Genomic DNA, 21,941 nt, shown 5'->3' on the forward strand with positions numbered 1-21,941 from the left:
AGGCCCACCAGAGAAAATCAATCAGAGGGCCCATTCTTCATCATCCCCCAGGAAATATACTCTAGCAGCCTTCATATTGTGTTGTTTTCTAATGGACATCTTGGGTTCAGTATTGGGTTGTGCCAGGGCCCACCGGAGGATCCTCTGGTACTCTGGTGGGCCAGTCCGTCACTGAATGGCAGTCCCATTGCCGAGACTCATGCCGATCCAGAGAACTGGGTTTTTTAGCATTAATAATAATAATCTTTATTTATATAGCACCATCAAATTCCATAGCGCTTTACAGATCCTGGGGAACATATACAAATAAAATAAGAGATTACAGAGTCATAAGGAACAATAGGATTGAAGGCCCTGCTCGTAAGAGTCTATGAGGATGAGGGGGTGCCACAAGAGCTATAGGAGCTTGTATAATGGTTCAGCCATTCCTTAATAAGAGAATGAAATAAAAATAATTTAATAAATAAGAATGCTTCTTGAACCAGCCATCAGCTGCCATCTTATATACAAAGTCCAAAGACTGCAGAGACTCCTGGAGCTTGGTATCTAGTGTTTCCCGGATAACAGATGGGAGGAGGACATCGGATCGGTTATTAAAAAGAGAATTAAAGTTTATGCAGTTAACGAGTATAATAGGCTTGCCTAAATAAATGGGTTTTGAGAGCACGTTTGAAGCTTTGGATGTTGGGTATTTGTATGATAGTCCGGGGAAGGGCATTCCAGAGAATTGGTGCATATCGGGAGAATTCCTGGAAACGTAAGTGGAAGGTTCAAATTCTCATATGGATTACATACCGTATTAAAGAAATATTCAACTCAAGGGGCAGAAGAAGAAAAGAGTGCAATTAGGAAGCACCCATCATTATAAGTAAAGAGGTGCTTACATGTGTATGGATCTCTTGGTTAAAGGGGTTGACCACTTTTCAATAAACCTGCCCTCTGCATATATACACAACTTCCTGTTTCTCCCTCCTTAAGTCTGTCCTAATGGCGTCACTCACTATGTCTCTTTCTCTCACACTCCATCTCACTGAGCAGGATGAAACATAATCTCCTGCTGCAGCTATTCATACTCATCAGTGATCAAACATGTAAAGAAAGATCCATGGAGAGTTTGCAGACAGCACTAAAGCACTAAGCATCAGAAACGCTGAATCACTTGATGAATATTCAAGGTTTATTATTTAGGCAGTAAAGTTACATAGGCAAAATAGTAAAAGAGTGGGCAAAAAAATTTACTTTAGGCTACATTCACATGAACGTATGGGGGGCGTATATATACGGCCGACATATATACGGCGTATTCACGTCCCCCATACACTTCTATGGCCTTATGGCGCCGTACAGAAGTGGTACGGTGCAGCACACATGCGGCACTGTATTGTTCCGTAGCCCGTAGAAAGATATGACATGTCCTATCTTTCGACGGAATATGGCGATGTGTGCCATATATTACTATGGGTCATCAGCGCTCAGCCCCTGCTCCTCTCCCCGGCGCCGATGTATGCCCGCCGTACTACGGTACGGCGAGCATACATCGTGTGCATGTAGCCTTAAACAGATTGTTTGGAGCTCTAAGTCAGGCCCCTAAAAATGGTGGCCTATCCTAAGAATAGGTAAACTCTATACCAATTCTAGATCACCTCTAGCCAATATAAATGTATATATTAAGTTAAATTAAAAGGTCATTAATGAAAGTGTAAATTATATTTATCTTTTAGGAGCGCGGTGGAGTCAGCTGTGCACATGTACAACCACTTGGAAGAACGAGTACACGCTCTAGTGACTAAGTCTAATCGTAGACTGGAACTTTTGGAGTCTATGCTAAAAATCCAGGAGTTGGAAAAACAATTTAACCAGGTAAAGGCGACAAAGAAGTGAACAACAAAAATGTCATAAATGAGGAGCAACTTTTTAAAAGCAACTTTTTGTAAAGAAACCAAAATTGTCTATAGACTCCAAAGTTACGTTTTTAAGTAACCAGAGCAGTCATCCATTGGTATGTACAGGCCTGAGCTTCAATATCTAACACAACGAGGCACATTTACTAAGGGTCCGTCTGACACATTTCCGTCGGGTTTCCCGAATTTTTCCGTTTTGCGCTTAATTGTCACAGGTTTTTGGCGCACGTGATCGGATTGTGGCGCATCGGCGCCGGCTTTCATGTGACACAAATCGGGGGGTGTGGTGGTCGGACAACCGCAGAATTTAAAAATGAAATTGTGTCGCAAGATCAGCACTTACATACACCAGAAAGAAAAAGGTGAATCCTCGTCGGAGATTCCAGATCGGTTGCGTCAACTGGACGTGTAAGTAACTGTGCCCCAACATGTCAACAGGTGTCAAGCTAAGAAAGAAGCTATGTTTTCTGTTACTCTACAACATTTTATATTACGATTTACCCCCACAGCTTACCTCATGGATGGATGAAGATGGAGAAAATCAGTTACATGAGATGGACACTATGGAGTGGTCTTTGGAAACTTTGGAGAAGTATCACAAAAAGTTTAAGGAATTCTTTCTTCAAGCAACAGTAAGTACACTAGATAAATATTAAATGCGTAGATTATCTTACTCGCTGTTAGAAAAACCATACAGATGATTAATGGATCGGTGATCCTAGAATGTGTGCAGATTCCTTTGGTTATTTTTAGGGACATTTTATCTATTTTTATTGTCCCACAGGTGCATTATAACCACGGGCTGGTCCTTCTGGATGATGCTAATAAATTCAGTGGGTCCACGTTTCCAGAGATGGATTCTTTCAAGGTCACTAGAGGAGCCTTCCAGACCAAACTAAGTAGCTTCTACATGAATGTTGAACGGCAAAAGGAAGAACTGGAGAAGCTGCTGAACCTGTACAGGTTTTGTGATAAGGTAAGTTAAAAATTATTATACTTGGAAATCAGATGTGTATATGACTGAATGTCCTAGATCTAAATGTTGGCTGATGTTTCTACCAGATCATTCAGCTCACCATGAGCTGCAGCCGCTATGTGGGACAACTGAAGATGGCTGAACAAAGGCTTTGCCAGCCAGAGACCCAGCAATGCCTAGAGACCTACCTTCAGAGATTAACAGAGGAATTGTCAAATGAGAAATTTCAAGAGATGAAAGAAGAATCCTACAAACTGAGCAGCTGTAGAGGACTCGCCGTGTGGAACGAGACTTGGCTCAAATGTCAGGAAGCTAAGCAACTTATAGAAGAAACTCTAGAGAAGTGCAGAGATGAGCAAAATGCAGCCCTAGCCTGGCACAAAGATGCCACCTTGTCTTCTAGCATCAGTAAAGGAGAGGACAGTGTGGACAATTGCTCAAGTGAAGTTGGACAAGGAAACCAAAAGGAAGAAGAGGAATACAGGCCTCGAGGCAGCATGAGATCTGCAGAGTCAACGGTTATTAACTGCTGTAGTTTTGGTCTTCATGCTGGCTCCATGGGTCTATTTCTCAAAGCATCTAGAAGTCAAAGAAACGCAAGAGCACCAAGAGAAACACTCATTTCTCAGGGATGTTCTACCAGTGAAGAAACCAAAAACAGTAATGGTTCTGACCCAGAGAACACTGAGGTGATGGCTCAGAACTCCAACAATGAAGCTTTAGAGATTTTACATACTCCCAGCCCCAAGCTTTCTAGACCCAGCCCAGTGCAGCCATCCTCTGCAACAAATACAGACCACTTCACATGGGTCTCCTTTGGCAGGGCCAATAGTGATGACTCAAGTATTCAGAGTGACAGTAGTAAAGTCAAGCAGTCAGGTAGAAGATGTGTCCTGTCTAGGCATGCCAGCTTCTCCACAGGGGACTCAGGTTCCCATTACTCCTCAGAAAGTTCTTCAGCCATTTCTCCTTTGCAACCAATGGAACCACTAACCTTCCGGATGCCTTGGATGAGAAGAGCCATGACTGAGTCATCCAGGGACAATGACTGGACTGCAAAGTTTAACTTTGCGTAAGTGTGACTAGTTAAAATGAATAATAAACTAAATTAGACCAGTTCTATTGAAGAAAGATGTGAAAATACACTATAATATATGTGTATGGTGTAAGAGGTTTTATTCACACTAATTAAAAAATGACATTGATGAATACACTGCACAATATATCATACATTTGGACATCATCTATTACTTCTTTTATGCAACGTTCCTCCACATTCGACTCCCCTCTCACTGAAGTGAGAATTTTGTAAAATTTTGTACAAAATTAAACTTTCATAAATCTGATGTCCATCCGGTCACCATGATTACATACCTATACAAATTAAAAGGGGAGTGAGCAACATAAAACTATAAAATGCTGCAACTTACTTGTGTAAATAAGTTCAAAAAAGTTGCGTGACCATTGATATATATTTATTTGCGAGGGATTGATAAATTTCCTCCAATTATTGTATAAATTGATGGATCCTTCAGACAATCTTAAAGTACTAGTGTTGGGTCAGTTCGATCTGTTCTAAGCAGCTGATAAACAGAGGAACAGGAAGCAGAAAGCGCCGTTCTCTGTTTAGTGGCTGAGCCGAGTCACTGCAGCTTAGCGCCCATTCAAAAGATAAGCTGTCTTCTTCTATTCTATTCTCTTTGCTACTACTCAAGGTCTCTGCACATAACTTTGCTTTGTGCACGAGTTTCTAGATAGAGATAAAAATGGCCAATGGTCTCACTTTTCATCCCAATGACCTCTAATCTTATCTTTTATCTCATTCCTGTCCAGTAAGCTCCATCGCATAATGGAAGAGCTACTTGCCACAGAGAGGGACTATGTCTGCTCCTTGGGTTATGTTCTTTCTCACTACCTGAGTGAGATGGAACAGCCAGATCTCCCACCAACGCTACGGGGGCAGCATGCCGCCATTTTTGGAAACTTAGAAAAACTCTATGAATTCCACAGCCATGTCTTCCTACAGGAACTTACAAGCTGCAGAAGGGACCCCAGTCATGTGGGACGCTGTTTCCTGAAACATGTGAGTATATTAGAGAAACATTCTTAAATCTCTTGATTTATTCCTTGAGGATAAGAAGTTACTATCAAAGGCTTCAAAGTCACTGTATACAGTTTTTTTTATAATGGGAATACCGAGCATGGAGAGCTATTAGATACTTGGGGGTCATTTACTATGGGCCCGAATCACATTTTTCCTACGGGTTTCCTGAATATTACCGATTTGCGCCGAATTGCCCCGGGTTTTTGGCGCACATGATCGGATTGTGGCGCACCGGTGCCGGCATGCATGCAACAGAGATCGGGGGGCGTGGCCGTCAGAAAACCCAGCGGATTCGGAAAAAATGCAGTATTTTTTTTAAAAAAAGTGTCGCTTGACACGCACTTACCTGCATCCAGGATAGGATAGTGAACTTTGGTGAACTCCAGCAGACTTCAGCGCAGCAGCGACACCTGGTGGACATTGGGTCCACTACCTTAGTGAATCCCGGCCGGACCCGAATCAGCGTCAGAGAACCCGCTGCTGGATCGCAAATAGACCGGGTAAGTAATGGTGCCCCATTGTGATGGAACCATGACAGATCCCATAATTAGTCGTTGGAGTCCATTGGGCATCATCGCTGTCAGTTTTGTATTGTACATCATCTGTGTCCTATGTTTTTGGCAATATCAGTGTCCTTCTATTGGACAACATCATTCTTCAATGTATTGGACAGCATTGGTGCCGTTGTGTTGGATAACATTGGTTTCCTTTGTACTGGACAGCATGGGTATACTTTGTATTGTAAAGCATGGTAGTCTATGTTTTTGGCAATTTGTCCATTGCATTGGACAATATCAATGTCCATTGTGTTTAGCAGCATTGTTTCCATTGTATTGAACCGAATCGGTATCCTATGTTTTGGCAGAATCAGTGTCTATTGTACTGGACAATATCAATGTTCATTGTATTGAGCAGCATTGTTGTCTGTTGTATTGGGGAGCATCAGTATCCTTTTTTTGGCAGCATCAGTGTCCATTGTATTGAGCAGCATCACTGTCCATTGTATTGGACAGCATTGGGCACCAAAAGCATGGTAGCCTATGTTTTTGGCAGAATCAGTGTCCGTTGTATCAAACAATATCAATGTCCATTGTATTTGTCGGTGTCCGTTGTATTGGACAGCAATGTTATCCTATTTCTAAGGCAGCATTGGGCTCCATTCCTTTGAACAGCATTGGGGCAGATTTATCAAGCTGTCTGAAAGTCAGTTGCCCATGGCAACCAATCACGGCTCAGCTTTCGTTTTACCAGTGCTCATGAATATTTTAAAGAGGAGCTGTGATTGGTTGCCATGGGCATCTAGAAATATTCTGAATTTCAGACAGCTTGATAAATCTGCCCCTTTGTGTCAATTGCATTGAAAAGCATGGTAGCCTTTGTTTTGGTATCCGTTGTATCAAACAATATCAATGGCCATTGTAAATGGCAGCATTGGTGTATGTTGTATTGCATAGCATTAGTATCCTTTATTTTTGGAAGCATGAGGGTCCACTGTATTGGACAATATCAATGGGCACATTTACTTACCCGGTCCGCGGAGTGCACTAAGATCAACAGAGTTCACCTTTTTCTTCCTGGTGCATGTAATTGCAATGTCTTTCAACACATTTTGAAAGTTAAATTCCGCGCTCAGTCAAATCAGTCGGATCGTCTGACGGCACGCCCCCCCCCCCCCCCACGTGCGACACAATCCCAGCACAGACACCTATTAAATACCTGTCAAAGTCATGCAAATCCCGGAAAGTGCAATCCAGGACGCTCAGTAAATAAGCCCCAATATCCATGGTATTGGGCAGCAATGGTGTTCATTTTATGACAAATCTACAATAAGCCACAATGACAATGTAGGCAGAGTCTCAGTAACCATAGAGTCCCAGCCTTTTGTCATTATGGCATGTCTGACTCTGCCTAATGTAAAGCGATTTTCTATAAAAGTTAAGAAGCAGTATTTTATTGAGTTTTTTTTTACATTATAGAAGGAACAGTTTGGACTTTATGCCTTTTACAGCAAGAACAAACCTCAGTCAGATCGATTACTGCAAGAACATGGGGCCACATTTTTCAAGGTATGACTTATGTAAGATTGTAGTCAGGAGGCTGGGAATGGGGCTGGTCTGCAGAACCAAACACAACCATATAGACACAGATGGCCATGGCCAAGTACAATATTAGATTTTGTGTCCTATTTGTGTTACTGAGAAAGGACATATATTTCCAAGACATTTTGTATAATTTATGTGTTTATATTGTTTCTGTCGATCATCGTCTAAGAATAGTCCAATATCCTTTAAATTGTGTTTTATTTTAACAGAGGAAGCAGCAGGAGTTGGGAGACAAGATGGATCTGTCTTCCTATCTTCTAAAGCCCATCCAGCGCATCAGCAAGTACAGCCTGCTCCTGCAGGACATGGAGTGGGAGTGCAAAGGACAGAGCACCAGGGAGGCAGAGCTCAAAGCCGCTCGGGAGGTTGTCAGATTCCAGCTACGTCACGGGAATGATCTCCTTGCCATGGATGACATCCAGGATTGTGACGTAAGGAACAAGCATAAAGGACAATGTCTGATTCTGTTATATTTTCAACACATAATGATAAAATCCTTAAACTGATAATTTCTATAAGTTATAAGTATAATATAGGGGATATATATGTTTTATTTTTTACTATGGTTTAGATACACACTTTTTATACATGACACTTTGGCAGGTTACCAGCAGTGTCAGACTAGGGTTCATTGGACCTATGAGATAAAATAATTCTGTGGGTCCAAGAACCCCTATTAAAAAGACTACCCCCAAATTGGGTTGTCCTCTGATGGACCCCCGGAATCCATTATTGAGTTAGATCTTGGGCCCATCAGATGATTCTCTGGTACTCTCTGTGCCAGTCCAATATGGGCTACCAGTGGTAGATCGATAACTAGGCATCCATCCAGTGTCAGACTGGCCCACCAAAGAATCCTCAGATGGGCTTAGGCTATAACCCAATGAGAGGACAATCTCATTTGGACACTTGTAAGGTTTTTTTTCTTTGTATGGTGGTGGAAGGTGCACCCCCAGTATAAATATATGTGGCCGGCCCAAGGAACTCCTGTCTGACAGGGTTGTATTTAGATTCTTGGCCAAAAGCTAAATGGTGCCAATAGCTTGGTCATGACTGGAAATACTAGCCATGGATTGTACAACTGTAAATTAGTTTCTATTTTCTAATATTATCTAATATTTCTCCTTTATAGCTAAAGGGTTCTGCTATAGTGAAATAGTCAACTTAGATTATGGAGTTCACTTACAGGATATCTCAACGAGCCCCAGCCTTGATAAGTCCTATACACCACGTTGATTTCTATTAAAAAAGTAAATGCAGACTTGATGCAAGCGTAATAGTTTGCAATCACTGCATCCATAAATAACTTCAGCTTCTTCCTGTCTGACCAAGAGAATTGGTATTCTTGAAAGCTCACCAACACATATACTAAGTTAGCCTCAAAAAGGTGTCGCCTGATTTCTTCACTCTTCTTCTGCTCTCTATGGCTAACACGATACAAATCTATACTTCCGCTTCTTCTTAACAATCGCCCTAACCTGCCATTCAATCTAGACCCATTAGACACAATGGGGCACACTTACTAAAGGTCCGTCGGACGCAATTCTGTCGGGTTTCCCAAATATTTCTGATTTGCCCTGAATCGCACAGGGGTTTTTGTCGCACGCGATCGGATTGTGGCGCATCGGTGCCGACTTTCATGTGACACAAATCGGGGGCTTTGTGACTGATTCGGACAAACCGCAGAATTTAACTTTCAAAATTGTGTCGCAAGACACGCACTTACATGCACCAGGAAGAAGATGGTGAACTGAAGGACACATGCCGGACATTCTGGATCGGCGGCGTCAACGGGACGGGTAAGTAAATGTGCCCCAATGTTTTCTCCCTTGGCCTCCATGTAAATATTCTCGCCTGGCGGTTTATTAAGATCTTGGAGTGAGGTTTAAGTTCTGGAGGATTTGCTCCTTGCATCTCCTTAAAAGATGGCAGGATATAGGTGACAGACAGGTTTTAAATTCCCCGTGAAATGCAGCACGGAAGATGTAATATCGAGAACGTCAAAGCATTTATGGCTATTAGAGTTAAAGTGAATTACCAGTGCGCGAGAGGGGACATTAGGGAGAGCGAGACGTATTGAGCAGGGAGAGTAACTGCTCGGAACGCAGCGGTGGGAGACAGGAGGAGGAGTGAGATTAATCACATACACACAGCAATGGACTGGGGCGCAGCGGAGACATCACACAGGGACAGAGACAAACTACAGGATTACATAGAAGCTGCAGTGGAAAAGCATCATTTACAATAGGGAGAAATCCTAGGTTTGGTTGACTGAGGTCAAAAGGGGGTATCCAGGCTACTGATTCTAGTACAAACATCTCCGAGAGTTCTTATCCTTCAACGGGCTGAACTGCATGTGTCATATATGCCGCACCTGTACCCGACGTGTTTCCCGTCACCGACTTTGTGTCACTTGTCACCAAATGTTACCATCAGCGGCTCTTGCAGATGAGTGAGTCTTGTATGAAATATAATCTCATAAGCGCTGGCCTCTAGCTGCACAGATCTGCGTTGCGTCCACGCTATGAGATTTCAGATATATTGCTTTAATTTAGAAATGTAATAAGGACAGCAGGTTTGCATGGGCCTTTCTCCCCCTCCCCTTACCAGGCGGACACTGGGAAATTAATTATTGGAATTTTGTTGTGCAATGCGGAGAGATTATACCACGATAGAAAAAAACAAAAATAGTCAGTACCCAGGATAATTATAGCAAAACACCACGGCTGTGATGTGTGAATGTGACAGATCTGAGATAGCATTAGGTAGTGTGTTATGCTATAGGCAGCTTGGGTGGTATCCTGGAGCCCAATCATTTGAGGGGCCCATGGCCACTCAAACCACCTGTCAAATTTCATACTGAGAAGGACCTTCATTCATGAATTCCTCATACATCTGTTTCAGCTGTCAATACACATGTATTGGACTCAAGAGCAATTTCAGAACCTTTGATGGTCCTCTAAAGTCCTGAGACGACACCTAATGAAAGCAGGTAGAAGGGACACATCCTTCATTTCCAAAAAAAAGCTCATTCTAGTACCAGATAAGGAAGTGATCCCATACTTGTAGGGGGCTATAATATTAATACAACCCAGAGCCAATGACCATCTTAATCTGCCCCTGTGAGATTATGACACCAAATGTCCGCCACCCTTATCTCCAAATATGGTACTCTCCCACTAGGGTAAACCAGAAGATGAAATGGAGATTGAACCATTTTTTTCCCAAACATCTCACCAAAGGCAACACCTTCCCTTGACCACAGACAGTAACATACAGCAAGTGATTGGCTGAGATAGACCAGGAAGTACAGAATGGTAGAGTACCAGTACTATGATTAAAAGATATATTGAAAGAAAATTATTTTGAAAATCTATACGGTATATGGTAGAGCTCAGATTCTCAAATTTTGCTCTGGCATAAGATCTGACGTGTTCTCTTTAAAAATGGTGCTTAAAGGGGTCGGCCACTTTTGAATAAATCTCTTCCATTAGATATGTATCTTCATGTGTCTTTTCCTCCTTTGAGGGCGTCAATCTTTCCCTATTCTCATCATGCTGCCCTCTGCATATATAATTAGCTTCCTCTCACTGATCCAGTCCATCCTCATGGCGTCTCCCACTGTGTCCTTCTTTTCACTGTCCATCTTCACTGACAGAAGCAGGGAGAGGGCCTGAGTCATAATCTCCTGTTGTAGCTCCTCCTATTCATCATAGCTCAAGCATGTAAACAAAGAATCACAGAGAGTTTGCAGACAGCACAAATGTATCAGGTATGCTCAATCAATTGATGAACATTCAGAGATTATCAAGGTAGTATAAGCACATGGTGAACTTATGTAAGAGTGGTCAACCCCTTTAACATATTTGTATATACTCAAAATGTAAACATTATAATTTAGGGTTATTTTTGCTTATAAAAATATATCATTTATACTATCATTTTTGAGCTTTTTTAAAATCCAATTCACATAGCAATATTTACTGGGTGTAAATGCTACAAATTGCTTTTTGTTAGAAATAAAACCTTTCAAAACCACCTTTGTCCCCCCCCCCCCAAAAAAAAATCCATCTCTAAAGACTTTATAGGAGCCAGATTTTAAGCTCATCGCAAATCACATGTAACAAAAAGTCTATAGTGGTATATCTCTGATCAGTGAAGGGCAGACAACCTGACCCTGCACCCATCAAAGCACGGATCTAGAAGCAGTTGGGTCCATACTCATTGTAGTTGCTTAAAAATATATTTGTATTACTATATTTTTTGTTTTGAGCTATAGATTCAAAAACTAAAAACTATAGCAAATACCAAACTATCTCATGTAGCCCACAAATCATCCAGAGGAACAAGAACTTCTTCTATAGATGTCTGGTGCCTCGTTATAGCGCAATGAACCAAGTTCCAGACTTGAAGCTGAAGCCTTGATAAGTTCATCTAAACTTGGACTCGCTTGGGGGGACAACGGGAATTGTGGGATTCCCGAGGTGGCTTAGTAGTGATCAGAAAAATCCCATGTTTGATGTAGATAAAAGACAGGATTATCCATGGTTGCCCACAAACCTTCTGGATGCCGAGTGCCTTGTTGCAGAGCACGTACACAGGTTAAATTTGAGTTCTACTCAGATGTTATATTGAAAAGTAGTCATCTGGTGGTGGCCCTCACAAATAACATGACCAAAATTCATAATGTATGAGCCTGAATAAATGGGCATCTGTCTTACATAGGAGCTTTATTAAGTTCCTTATCATTTAGATGTTCTTTTTGTTTTGTGGCTTAGTACCAATGACATACTATGGTGGGTAAGCAGTCTAAGCAGAGATGTAGTTTGCATACAAAATACATGGTATTCTATGAGAGGAACTTGCATCATGTGTTGATGAGCATCTCTTATGATGTATTACTAGGATGGCCCAAGTGCTCTATGAAACGATAGGTAAATCCGTCCATCACTTCCCTGTGGGTATGCACGGAAATTTATGTGATCTATTATTTATGTGTATAATTATCATTTTCTGCATAACTCCATCTACATAATTATCAGTCCATGGACCAAACCAAAACACATTGAGATCATTAAGAGGATGAAAGAGAGCCGCCATTCCCTCATTACAACCATGACAGCCATGTGACGTATTATCTGTGTCTGGTAATATAGCTAAAGATTATAGGCTGTCCTTGACAGTTTCCAATTTCCTATGAAATGTGATGTTCCTTGAGTTTAATGAATGTTATGGGATCCTAGAGGATTAGCTTAGCTTAGCTGTACTATTTACTTCATGTTCATATACTTTACATTTATTTCAGGTCAACCTGAAGGAACAAGGTCGACTACTGCGTCAAGGAGAGTTTGTGATTTCTTACAGAAAGAGAAAGTGCCTTCGAAGGGTTTTTCTGTTCGAGGATCTGATTCTTTTCAGCAAAACCAAAAAGGCTCCATCAGGAAAGGAGATCTATGTGTACAAGCAATCCTTCAAGGTCAGCATTACTTTCTGGGGAGTACTGGGGTCAAGACTTTAAGTGATCATTACAAAATAAGGTGTAGGTGTATACACTTGACCTGGGTTTTCTGACACAACCCTCCTCAAAGAAATGTATAGAGCACTGGCGATCCACCCTGGAGGCCTTCAAGGAACAAACTGTTGTACCCCCAGAGATCACACTGTTCCCCTTATAGGGGATCATGACAGATTGGCACAAAGATAGGAGGACCCTGCCCATGCAGACTTTTAATCTAACAAGTAATGGGTGGTTGGGTGGTGGAGACAGTACTGAGGTTAGATGCTACTCAGATGATGATGTGGAGGTGGTAGTAGGGTCATTGTGGGTTTTCCTTAAGAAGTATGTTTCTAATTTAATTTAGAAGATTAAAAAAATGGATGAGAGTTTAATTACAGAGGGCAGTGGGTAGCAAAGTGAAGGAAAAGCAGAGGAGGGACAAGAGGACAAGCAGATTAACCAGGCTGTAGATTTAAGGCTATATGCACACTGCCACTGCCCGCCGGACTGTAGCACGGCGGGCACGCCGCGTCGCCCCTCTCCATAGCGATATATAGCGCACGCCCATTGCCGGCCTGTGGGGGGTGTATATGCTACGTATATACGGCCGTGTGAATGAGGCCTAAGAGTGGACTGGAGGCAGGGGTGTAACTACAAGGGTAGGAGCCATAGCAGCTGCTATGGGGCCCACAGTGTCAGGGGACCCCAGCTTCCCACCTGCAACGCTTAATAATGGAGTAGGTGCATCATTATATACATTTTATGCTGCTCATTGTAACTCACACATTGTACAGTGTGTGTATGTAAGTGTACAAATGTGTATATGAGAGTATAAATGTGTGTTAGTGAACAAATATATTTATTTTTTTAACGGGAAGGGGGGCCCCACTCAGAAGTCTGTTATGTGGCCCCTTTTCTCCTAGGTTCTGACTGGAGGAGCCAAAGTTATAAATATTCCTGATCCTTAAGACAGGAGCCGCACATTGTATGGTATATACAACCTAGAAGTTTTTATAGTGGGTGACTAGAGCTTACACCCATGAATTTGCAGGCCAAGAATCTCAGGTACCATAAAGTAAAGGTGTTCATGTGTTTGGATAGGAAATGATCTACATGCTGGCTTGTTAGCTTTACTGGAAATAATCTTGAGCTTTGGAAATCATAATACAGCAAGTAAATATAACTTTGGATGTAGAAGATCATCCCAAAAACTTCCAAAAGTCCTTTAATCGAATGACCTGATTTCATTGTTTTTGTTCTCACTTGTAGACTTCTGAGATTGGCCTTACTCACACATTGGGGGGCAGTGGACTGTGTTTCGAGATCTGGTTTCGAAGAAGGAAATTAGAGGACACATACACTTTCCAGGCTCCTTCTCCTGATGTTAAGGAGTCTTGGACTGGGGACCTGCAGAAGATTCTTTGGGACCAGGCTATTAAAAACCGAGGTAATCAAAGTGTATCCAATTGTTGTTCATTTTAAAATTAGTTCCTGGATCATGGACTTGTTCATACCCATCACTTAAACAAAGTACGAGGCTCTGTGCCTCCTATGGGTTTGGAAACATGTGAGGTTTGATACTTCCACCATGGTTATTTTACTTAAACTCCTTAAACAAATTGGTAATTTGACTTAAAATTACATTTTCAAATTTTCTGAGCCAGGTATGACCACTACTCTATTGTATGTGGAGTAAATAATGGAACAAAAAAAACTTTATTGTTGCAATTTACAGTAGGTGTAACGTTCTTGTCTGATCGGATCGGAAATTGAAACCGTGGTACACTTGTAGTAAAACCACTATACTACCAGTGCTGTTCATGACCCCTTTTTTCCATAGTCAATCAGATTGTCTTATAAAGGCCCCCCACACAATGTGTGGGGGGTGGGCAGGATATCAGGATATTAGGTAATTTACCAATATGCATCTATTAAATGTACTGCTCTGATTTCTTGATATGTAAAGTGAAGCCTCCTGTCTTTCACCTCATCAGCCAGAGATTCCTGACCATAAAATGGCCGCAGATGGAGGGTCATGTGATCTCTATCTGTCCATTAACAATCGCCCTGCCAGGACCTTGTTCTTATCTGCATGAATACTATCATTAGGTCTTAGCAGGATGATTCTTCATGGACGGATAGATATCACATGACCATTTTATGGTTGGGAATGTTTGCCTGATGAGGTAAAAGACAGGAGGCTTCACTTTACATATCAAGAAAGCGCTGAATTTTTTAATAGATGTATACTGGTAAATTACCCAATATCCTACCTCCCCCACACATTACAAAAAACATGAGGTAAAGTGGCCAACCCCTTTAAGCTTGGAAAATAATAGTAACCACACAAAATATTGATAGTCAGGCACAATTTCACCATTTTAACCTTTATTACTGGTAGTTGACATTAATGACTGCGTGTTTTCATTCACTTTGAGGGCACCAAATTGACACTGTTATACAAGCTCTGCATCATATCATAGAGTCATATCTTCATATGAAAAGATGTATTAAAATATTCCAAAAATGTGAAGGATCTTCTCACCTATTGTCAGATACAGTAGTATTTTTATAAATCAATATGCAATGGGGGTTTGTTGCGCGTGCATTCGCGCATTTCCTAAATTGCGCCAAAAAGTGAGCAATTACAGACATGTGACCTTTTAGACATAAAACAACCACTACAAATCCATCAGAGTTTGTGATTAATATCCGCCAACATATGTTTCCACCTCTCTGAGCGTTCTGGTCTTCATCACGCCGCCGTTCCCTCACAAGATACAGAACATCATTTAGCGCTTCCTCCCCCTCACTTCTCCGGCAACATATACTTTCTTGGTTTATATGCTAAATACAGCTCTGACATGTCAGGTAGTAGTTTTCTGTCATATCTGCTACTTGTACAAGTGAAAGGCTTTATTTATTCTGGTAAAATGGATGGAGAAGTTTGCGGCATCTCCAATGTAATCTTCCTGCTCGCAGTGCACACACTATAGCTGCATTAATATTTTACATCCTGTAATTCACTGAAAACTTAACCTCACTTTACCTCATGTTTTGTGTAATGTGTGTGTAAGTGTGGGGGCAGGATATTATGTAAATTACACAATATACATATATTAATAGTTCTACGCTGCTTTCTTGATATGTAAAGTGAAGTCTCCTGACTTTTACCTCATCAGCCAGACATTCCTGACCATAAAATGGCCGCAGATGGAGGGTCATGTGATCTCTATCTGACAGGAGACTTCAATTTACATGTTGAGCAGAGCTTTTAGTAGATGGATATTGGTAAGTTACCTCATATCCTTCCCCACACACTTACACACATTACAAAAAACATGAGGTAAAGTGGCCAATCACATTGTCATTTGAGCTTCAGGAATCCTCTTCTACTCCTCTATGACAACATCACGGAGATGGGGGATGTTGGAGAACTTACACTCATTTCCCACGATATGTAAGAATTGTGCCTGAAAATTCTGGACAATTCCAGTCAATTTGAGACTTTACATACATGTATACTTTAATACGTACATGCATCATAGCTGTAAAAAATTATTACATAATGTATGGTCTCCAGTTACCTATTTCTTCTATATTTCTTCTCCAGAAATGCGGAGACAGGAGAGGGTCTTCTCTGGATTAGGATGCAAGCCGTTCACTGACATCCAGCCAAGTGAGGCCGCCATTAGCAGTAGAGCCATACCCCTGACTGGCAATGGAGGTACAGAAGTCTTCAATGGACTTCATGATGTTGTATTGACTTCTGCTTAATATCTTTTATCTTTTCCTTCACTAGATGAAAATCTTCGTACATCCCCTTCAGTCACATTATCATTCCCAACGTCACCTCCTCCGCTCCGCTCCATGTCGGTAGGCTCCCGGAGTAGTGCTAGCAGTGCCGTATCTCTAGGAGCATGCTCTTCCACTTCTTCAGGCCGTGGATCTCTCAGCCCTCTACATGGATGTCCTGGATCTGAACCACAATGGAGATGTTGTAGGGTTGAACCCCCCCATGATAAGGAACCTAGCGTTTTCCTAAGTAAGTCTAACTCAAACAGATGTCCAAACCAATTTTCTAAACTGTGTTATGTTATAGAAGTATTTGGAAATATGGTATCGGCCATGTTGTGGTTGAATAGTTGAATAAAACCTACCCTAACCATGATCCAAATTGCAGAAGTTCCAGTTTTTGGTAGTTCCACACATACATGACCTTTTTATTAGATCCCATGATGGATTGTGCTGCTTCCATTTGTTTCAAGTGCCACATGGACTATAATGTCATCTTCTACGCTGGTTGACCCTTCACTTTTCTTCTCTCTCTATTTCAGCTGCCAGTTCTGGTTCCTCAGAAGGAAGTGTAAGTGGGTTCAGCTCCCCGGAGTCAAGCCATATACCTGTGACCCACATAAATACGTGTTACCCCTTGGAGTGCTGGCGCCCCCTACATGTAATAGACAAACCACCGGAAAACAATGTCCCATGAAGACACTGGAAACACAAAATTGTCTACTGAATGAAATCTCTATATTTATGATCCATTTATATATGTAAATAAATATATTACATTCTAGTGAACTTTCACATATTCTAATGTTGTTATATGTTATGTTTCATAAAAGGATAAAAGTCATAGGACCACTATACCAAAAATGCTTTATTGTGTTTGAAGACAACGAGGACCCCTGATGGTCATTTATTAAAAGTAAAGATTGACCTACAACCTCCCATAAATTGGGGAACGTCTGATTGTCTTTTATTTCGTAACGCAGCTAATTCCATTTCTAATAATATGAGGAGAGGGAGGGCACTAATGGGGGAAATTACACCGTGTGGGGTGATGTAAGGGGCAGAGGAAAAAGCTCTGTCTCTGTGGCACTGAGCAGTGATGCTGTAGTAACCCAGGCTCGGTGGAGACCCATAAAATAATATTATTTTTCTTTTTTTTTTTTTTTTTTTTAGTTCTACAAGTATGAGGTCTGTAGATCACCGGTCTGAAAACTGACATGACAGAGCAGTATCTGTCAATCCAACAAGCGCAATTTATCTGGCATCTAATAGTCTGCTCCCGACCTCCGTCACTATGGACATTCACCAGTGACATGAGGGACACTGTAGGAAGACGTTATACATCAGTTATTTCATTTCTTCTATCACTTTACCTGATGGCCAAGTGATTGTGCTGTCACATCTTATCCTATCTATCCATAGCGCTATATAGCATATAACATATATATGTAATACACACTATATTATATAACATAAATGTAACAGGGCACAGCTAATAAGGGCAAAACATTTAACATATAAGAGACATGAAAAGGCCATGATAGGTAGGAGGCTTTAATGAAATAAATATGATGCAAGGACTCCCTGTCTCTCTTTCCATGTCCTTTTCCATGGTCTAAACACTTTTGAGACTCATTAATCAAGTGTTTTAGAAAATCTTTATATACTATAACACTTTTATGACAAAATGGTGTGACCTTCCAAAAAGGGGTTACAGATTAAATTGCACAGTGTTTGATCAGGGTGTCCTATAGGATTTTTTTTTACCATAGTCCCATATTTCCAATAAAATAAAGAGGTTTTAGTAAGTTATGGCTTCAATTACTTGCGAAAATTTTCTAACATGCCGTGTACCACATTTATACAGTGTTATATAAAGGGATAAAGTGTGTGAAAGAGGTGTGGCTTTATTACAAGTGGGTATGGTTTTAGTTGCAACAGCTGCATGTGTGTAACTACATGAGTAGCAGCCATAGCAGCTGCTAAGGGGCCCACAGTGTCAGATCTGACACTAAAGAATGAAGGATATGCACCATTATATACATATACTGCACATTGTACAGCATAATATGTATATAACATATATGTGATGTATATATGCTGTATGTGTGTATATACAGTCTATGAGTATACAAATATGTATATGCAACATCATTCCCTCTGTTTAGGTGGATAGGTTCATAATTGTATATTTGTGAGGGTACCTCATAACTTTGTTTCTCTGGCATACTCATCATATACGAGATAGTCTTGTTTGACTGCGTTACCCATACACTTGTTTCAGTTTTTGTCATGTGAATGCATATGCAACACCCTGCCGACATGTAGGCAAGGAGGTAGTTGCGAATAAGACCCCCTACCTGTCAGGATCCATCTGGTGAGCCTGCGCAACTCACCCAAGCGATAAAGCTGGGAGATCTCAGGTAATCTGCACCTGTAGCCTCTGCCTGGATAGGCAATAGTTAAATGGGTGTAAGATGTTCTCCAATTACGTGGCTGTATTGTAAACTGGAGTGTGATTGGAGAGGAGGTGCTACCACCTGACCAGGGGGAGTATAAAACCCCTGGGCAGTGGGAGCACAGGTCTCTAAGACCTCATTGTCTTTCCACAGAGCAGATGGTCTTAGCTGCTCTTAGATCCAGCTCTTAGGCCCTAGGTCTTTCCACGGAGCAGAGAGTCTGTCTTTGCCTATCAGCAGTCCAGACCACATGGTCTGAGTGAAGAGAAAGAACCCAATCCCAGGACTCTCAGTCAGGAGACCCTAACAAGAGCTGCAGCTTCCACAGTTTGGAGACAGCTCCATCTCAGTTATCCCAGCCCGCATCTACTACCAGACTGGTGCACTATTCCTATGTTAAAGCCACTAATGGGTTGCCCCAGGGAGAACCAGTACTTCAGCCTCTCCCTCCATATTTCTTGCATACACCACCTGCTGGAGACCTACCAGGCTGTGCTGGTCCCCATACCAAGCACCAGGACATCAGCACGCCCAAGGCCACAATAGCCAGCCACTCCGGTATTCTGAACAGCTGATACTCAAAAATTCACCAAAAATTTAAAGGGTGTGACTTTAGATTAGACATTCAATGCAACAAGTTTGTCATCCAGCATCAGAGAAATCTGGCGCACTACAAGAACATCTACTCACAGTTTACACTGTCTAACTTGTAGAAGATCTTAGGACTTCTTTCCCATAATGTCCAACTGTTCGGGAATTGGTGGAGTGTAACCAATGAGATTGAGGTAAAAAGGTTTGGTATTTTGAATGAAGGATAATGATAAACGAGTGTCCGTGACTGAACTGCTGTCATCTCAGGATATGTAACAGATCTAAGACTACAAATAAACAGTAATGTAAACTCTGTGTAAGTCCACACGTTCCTCACACATGTCTGCTCGGGTTTATTAGGTCTATATTCTACACATCGGGCACCTGTTCTCCCACATGGAGGAAGCACAACAGATGGAGAGGAGTCAGATTTACTTATAGTCGGGGTTACACCAGCTGAACACCGAGGAATAGAAAAACGGAAATCCGCTGCTCTTCCTTTAGGGTAAATCTCCACATCTTGAAGTTATTTGTTGTACCTTATATTAGAAATTCTTTGTGTGTTTGCAAAAAAAGTTATGGCTTGCTTCGGGTCTTGGAATATGAACTCTTCTTATGTGGGTTTAGCCAAGATACACAGAACCTAAACGGATCCACTAGTAATCGCCACGCTGAACAGTTCAATGGAATTTCCATGACTTTATTGGTCTTCTAACGCTGCCTATCAGCATCTTAGGATATTGTTAAATATGCAAATACATGACCTGATCTTTGAGATATGTGAACGTAGAACAAAAATAAGTGATGCCCCTTAATCTCTGCCAGGGCTGTGGAGTTAGAGTCGGACACCAATTAGTTCACTGCAGTATATGCTGAATATTTATGGAAATTCTCTTCTATTCTGAAATGTCTGTTGTATTCCTGATCTAGGGATTAGGTTGCTCATGCTCAGTAGAAAGCACTAGATATAAGAATTCTGTAGGCTTTCCCTCCATTAACTCTTATTACATAAATCCTGATTGGCTTAACATTTGGTTAACTTTTGATTCACAGTATACAAAACCCCACAGAATTAGAATACACTTAAAGGGAAGTGTCCAATATACATCCAATCGGCATCGACCTCAAAGCAGAGTCTGTCATATTTATAAGACCCCTCCACAGCAGCAACTACAGCATTAGGGAGAGGAAAGAGGTAGGGGATTTGTATTCAGCAACACACAGTGCACATCTCTCTAAACTCATCTCCCCTCAGAAGTTTTCTTTAGCGAGTCACTCATAGCCAGTGGGGGTCATTTACTAAGGGCCCGATTCGCGGTTTCCCGACGTGTTACCTGAATATTTCCGATTTGCGCGGATTTTCCCTGTATTGCCCCGGGATTTTGGCGCACGCGATCGGATTGTGGCGCAACGGCGCTGGCATGCACGCGGCGTAAATCGGGGGGCGTCCGACGGATCAGAAAAACCGCTGCATTTAAAAAAAAAAAATGTCACGGAGCTTGCACTTACCTTCACTAGGAATAGGCCGGTGAACTTGAGTGCGTTCCGATGCTCTTCAACGCAGCAGCGCCACCTGGTGGACGTTGGAGGAACTGCCTTAATGAATCCCGTCCGGACCCGAATCCACCGCAGAGAACGCGCAGCTGGATCGCGAATGGACCGGGTAAGTAAATCTACCCCAGTGTGTCTCTCAAGTCCCTCATACACCTCTCCTTCAGGAATTCTTTTCAATGAGTCACACACAGTGCACATCTCTCTCAACTCTGTCATCCACCCTCAGGAATTCTCTTCAGAGAATCCAACACAGCCAGCTTGGTATATTGTGTTTGCCGGATAACAGACACGAGGAGGACATAAGATCGGTTAGTAAAGAGAGAGTTGAAATTTTATTCAATTAGCTACCGTGATAAGCTTGTCTAAAGAGATGAATTTTTAGAGCATGTTTGAAACTTTGGAGGATGGGTATTAGGCTACATTCACACGACCGTATGAATTCTCCAGTCACGTATTTACGGGCCGTATGAGCCTGTATATACGTGACGTTTTTCATCCATGTGCAGCACGTATGTAACCCATATTTTATACATCCCCATAGACTTCTAGGGCAAACAGAACTGAAATACGGGAGAAAATAGGACATGCTCTATATTTTTATACGGCTAATATACGGTACAGTACACTACAGTTTCAAAAAAGGCAGTATAAATGGTTGAATGTATTGTCCATTGAAATGAATGTGGCCGTATGTAACCTGTAAAAAAACGGTACGGATACGGCCGTTTTCATACGTCCGTGTGAATATAGCCTTAGTCTGATAGTCTGAGGAAGGGCATTCTAGAGAATTGGTGCAGCTTGGGAGAAGTCCTGTGAGCGTGAGTGAGAGATTTAAATAGAGATAAATACAACATGGCAGATCAAAGTGCACAGATTGGGCAATAGACTAAGATGAGAGAAGAGAGGTGCAGCATTATGCAGTGCTTTGTGGATGAGGGTTATTATTTTAAACTCCATATACA

General features: G+C 41.7%; 1 protein-coding gene across 3 annotated transcripts in view; it reads left to right on the forward strand.

Moving 5' to 3' along the window:
* KIAA1755 (KIAA1755 ortholog) overlaps positions 1 to 17,298 on the forward strand; it is a 58,672-nt gene extending 41,374 nt beyond the window's left edge. For all 3 annotated transcript variants that reach the window (XM_072112077.1, XM_072112076.1, XM_072112075.1), the window contains 12 exons: positions 1,722 to 1,860; positions 2,411 to 2,533; positions 2,686 to 2,877; positions 2,964 to 3,949; positions 4,711 to 4,960; positions 6,958 to 7,047; positions 7,293 to 7,514; positions 12,389 to 12,559; positions 13,850 to 14,027; positions 16,194 to 16,307; positions 16,383 to 16,625; positions 16,918 to 17,298. In XM_072112077.1, the coding sequence (XP_071968178.1) occupies positions 1,722 to 1,860; positions 2,411 to 2,533; positions 2,686 to 2,877; positions 2,964 to 3,949; positions 4,711 to 4,960; positions 6,958 to 7,047; positions 7,293 to 7,514; positions 12,389 to 12,559; positions 13,850 to 14,027; positions 16,194 to 16,307; positions 16,383 to 16,625; positions 16,918 to 17,072 (2,863 nt within the window). In that variant the 3' untranslated portion in view covers positions 17,073 to 17,298. The remainder of the gene's footprint in view (positions 1 to 1,721; positions 1,861 to 2,410; positions 2,534 to 2,685; positions 2,878 to 2,963; positions 3,950 to 4,710; positions 4,961 to 6,957; positions 7,048 to 7,292; positions 7,515 to 12,388; positions 12,560 to 13,849; positions 14,028 to 16,193; positions 16,308 to 16,382; positions 16,626 to 16,917) is intronic.
* Positions 17,299 to 21,941: the final 4,643 nt, after the last annotated feature.

This window comes from Engystomops pustulosus, chromosome 6, assembly GCF_040894005.1.
Source record: "Engystomops pustulosus chromosome 6, aEngPut4.maternal, whole genome shotgun sequence".
NCBI lineage: Eukaryota > Metazoa > Chordata > Amphibia > Anura > Leptodactylidae > Engystomops > Engystomops pustulosus.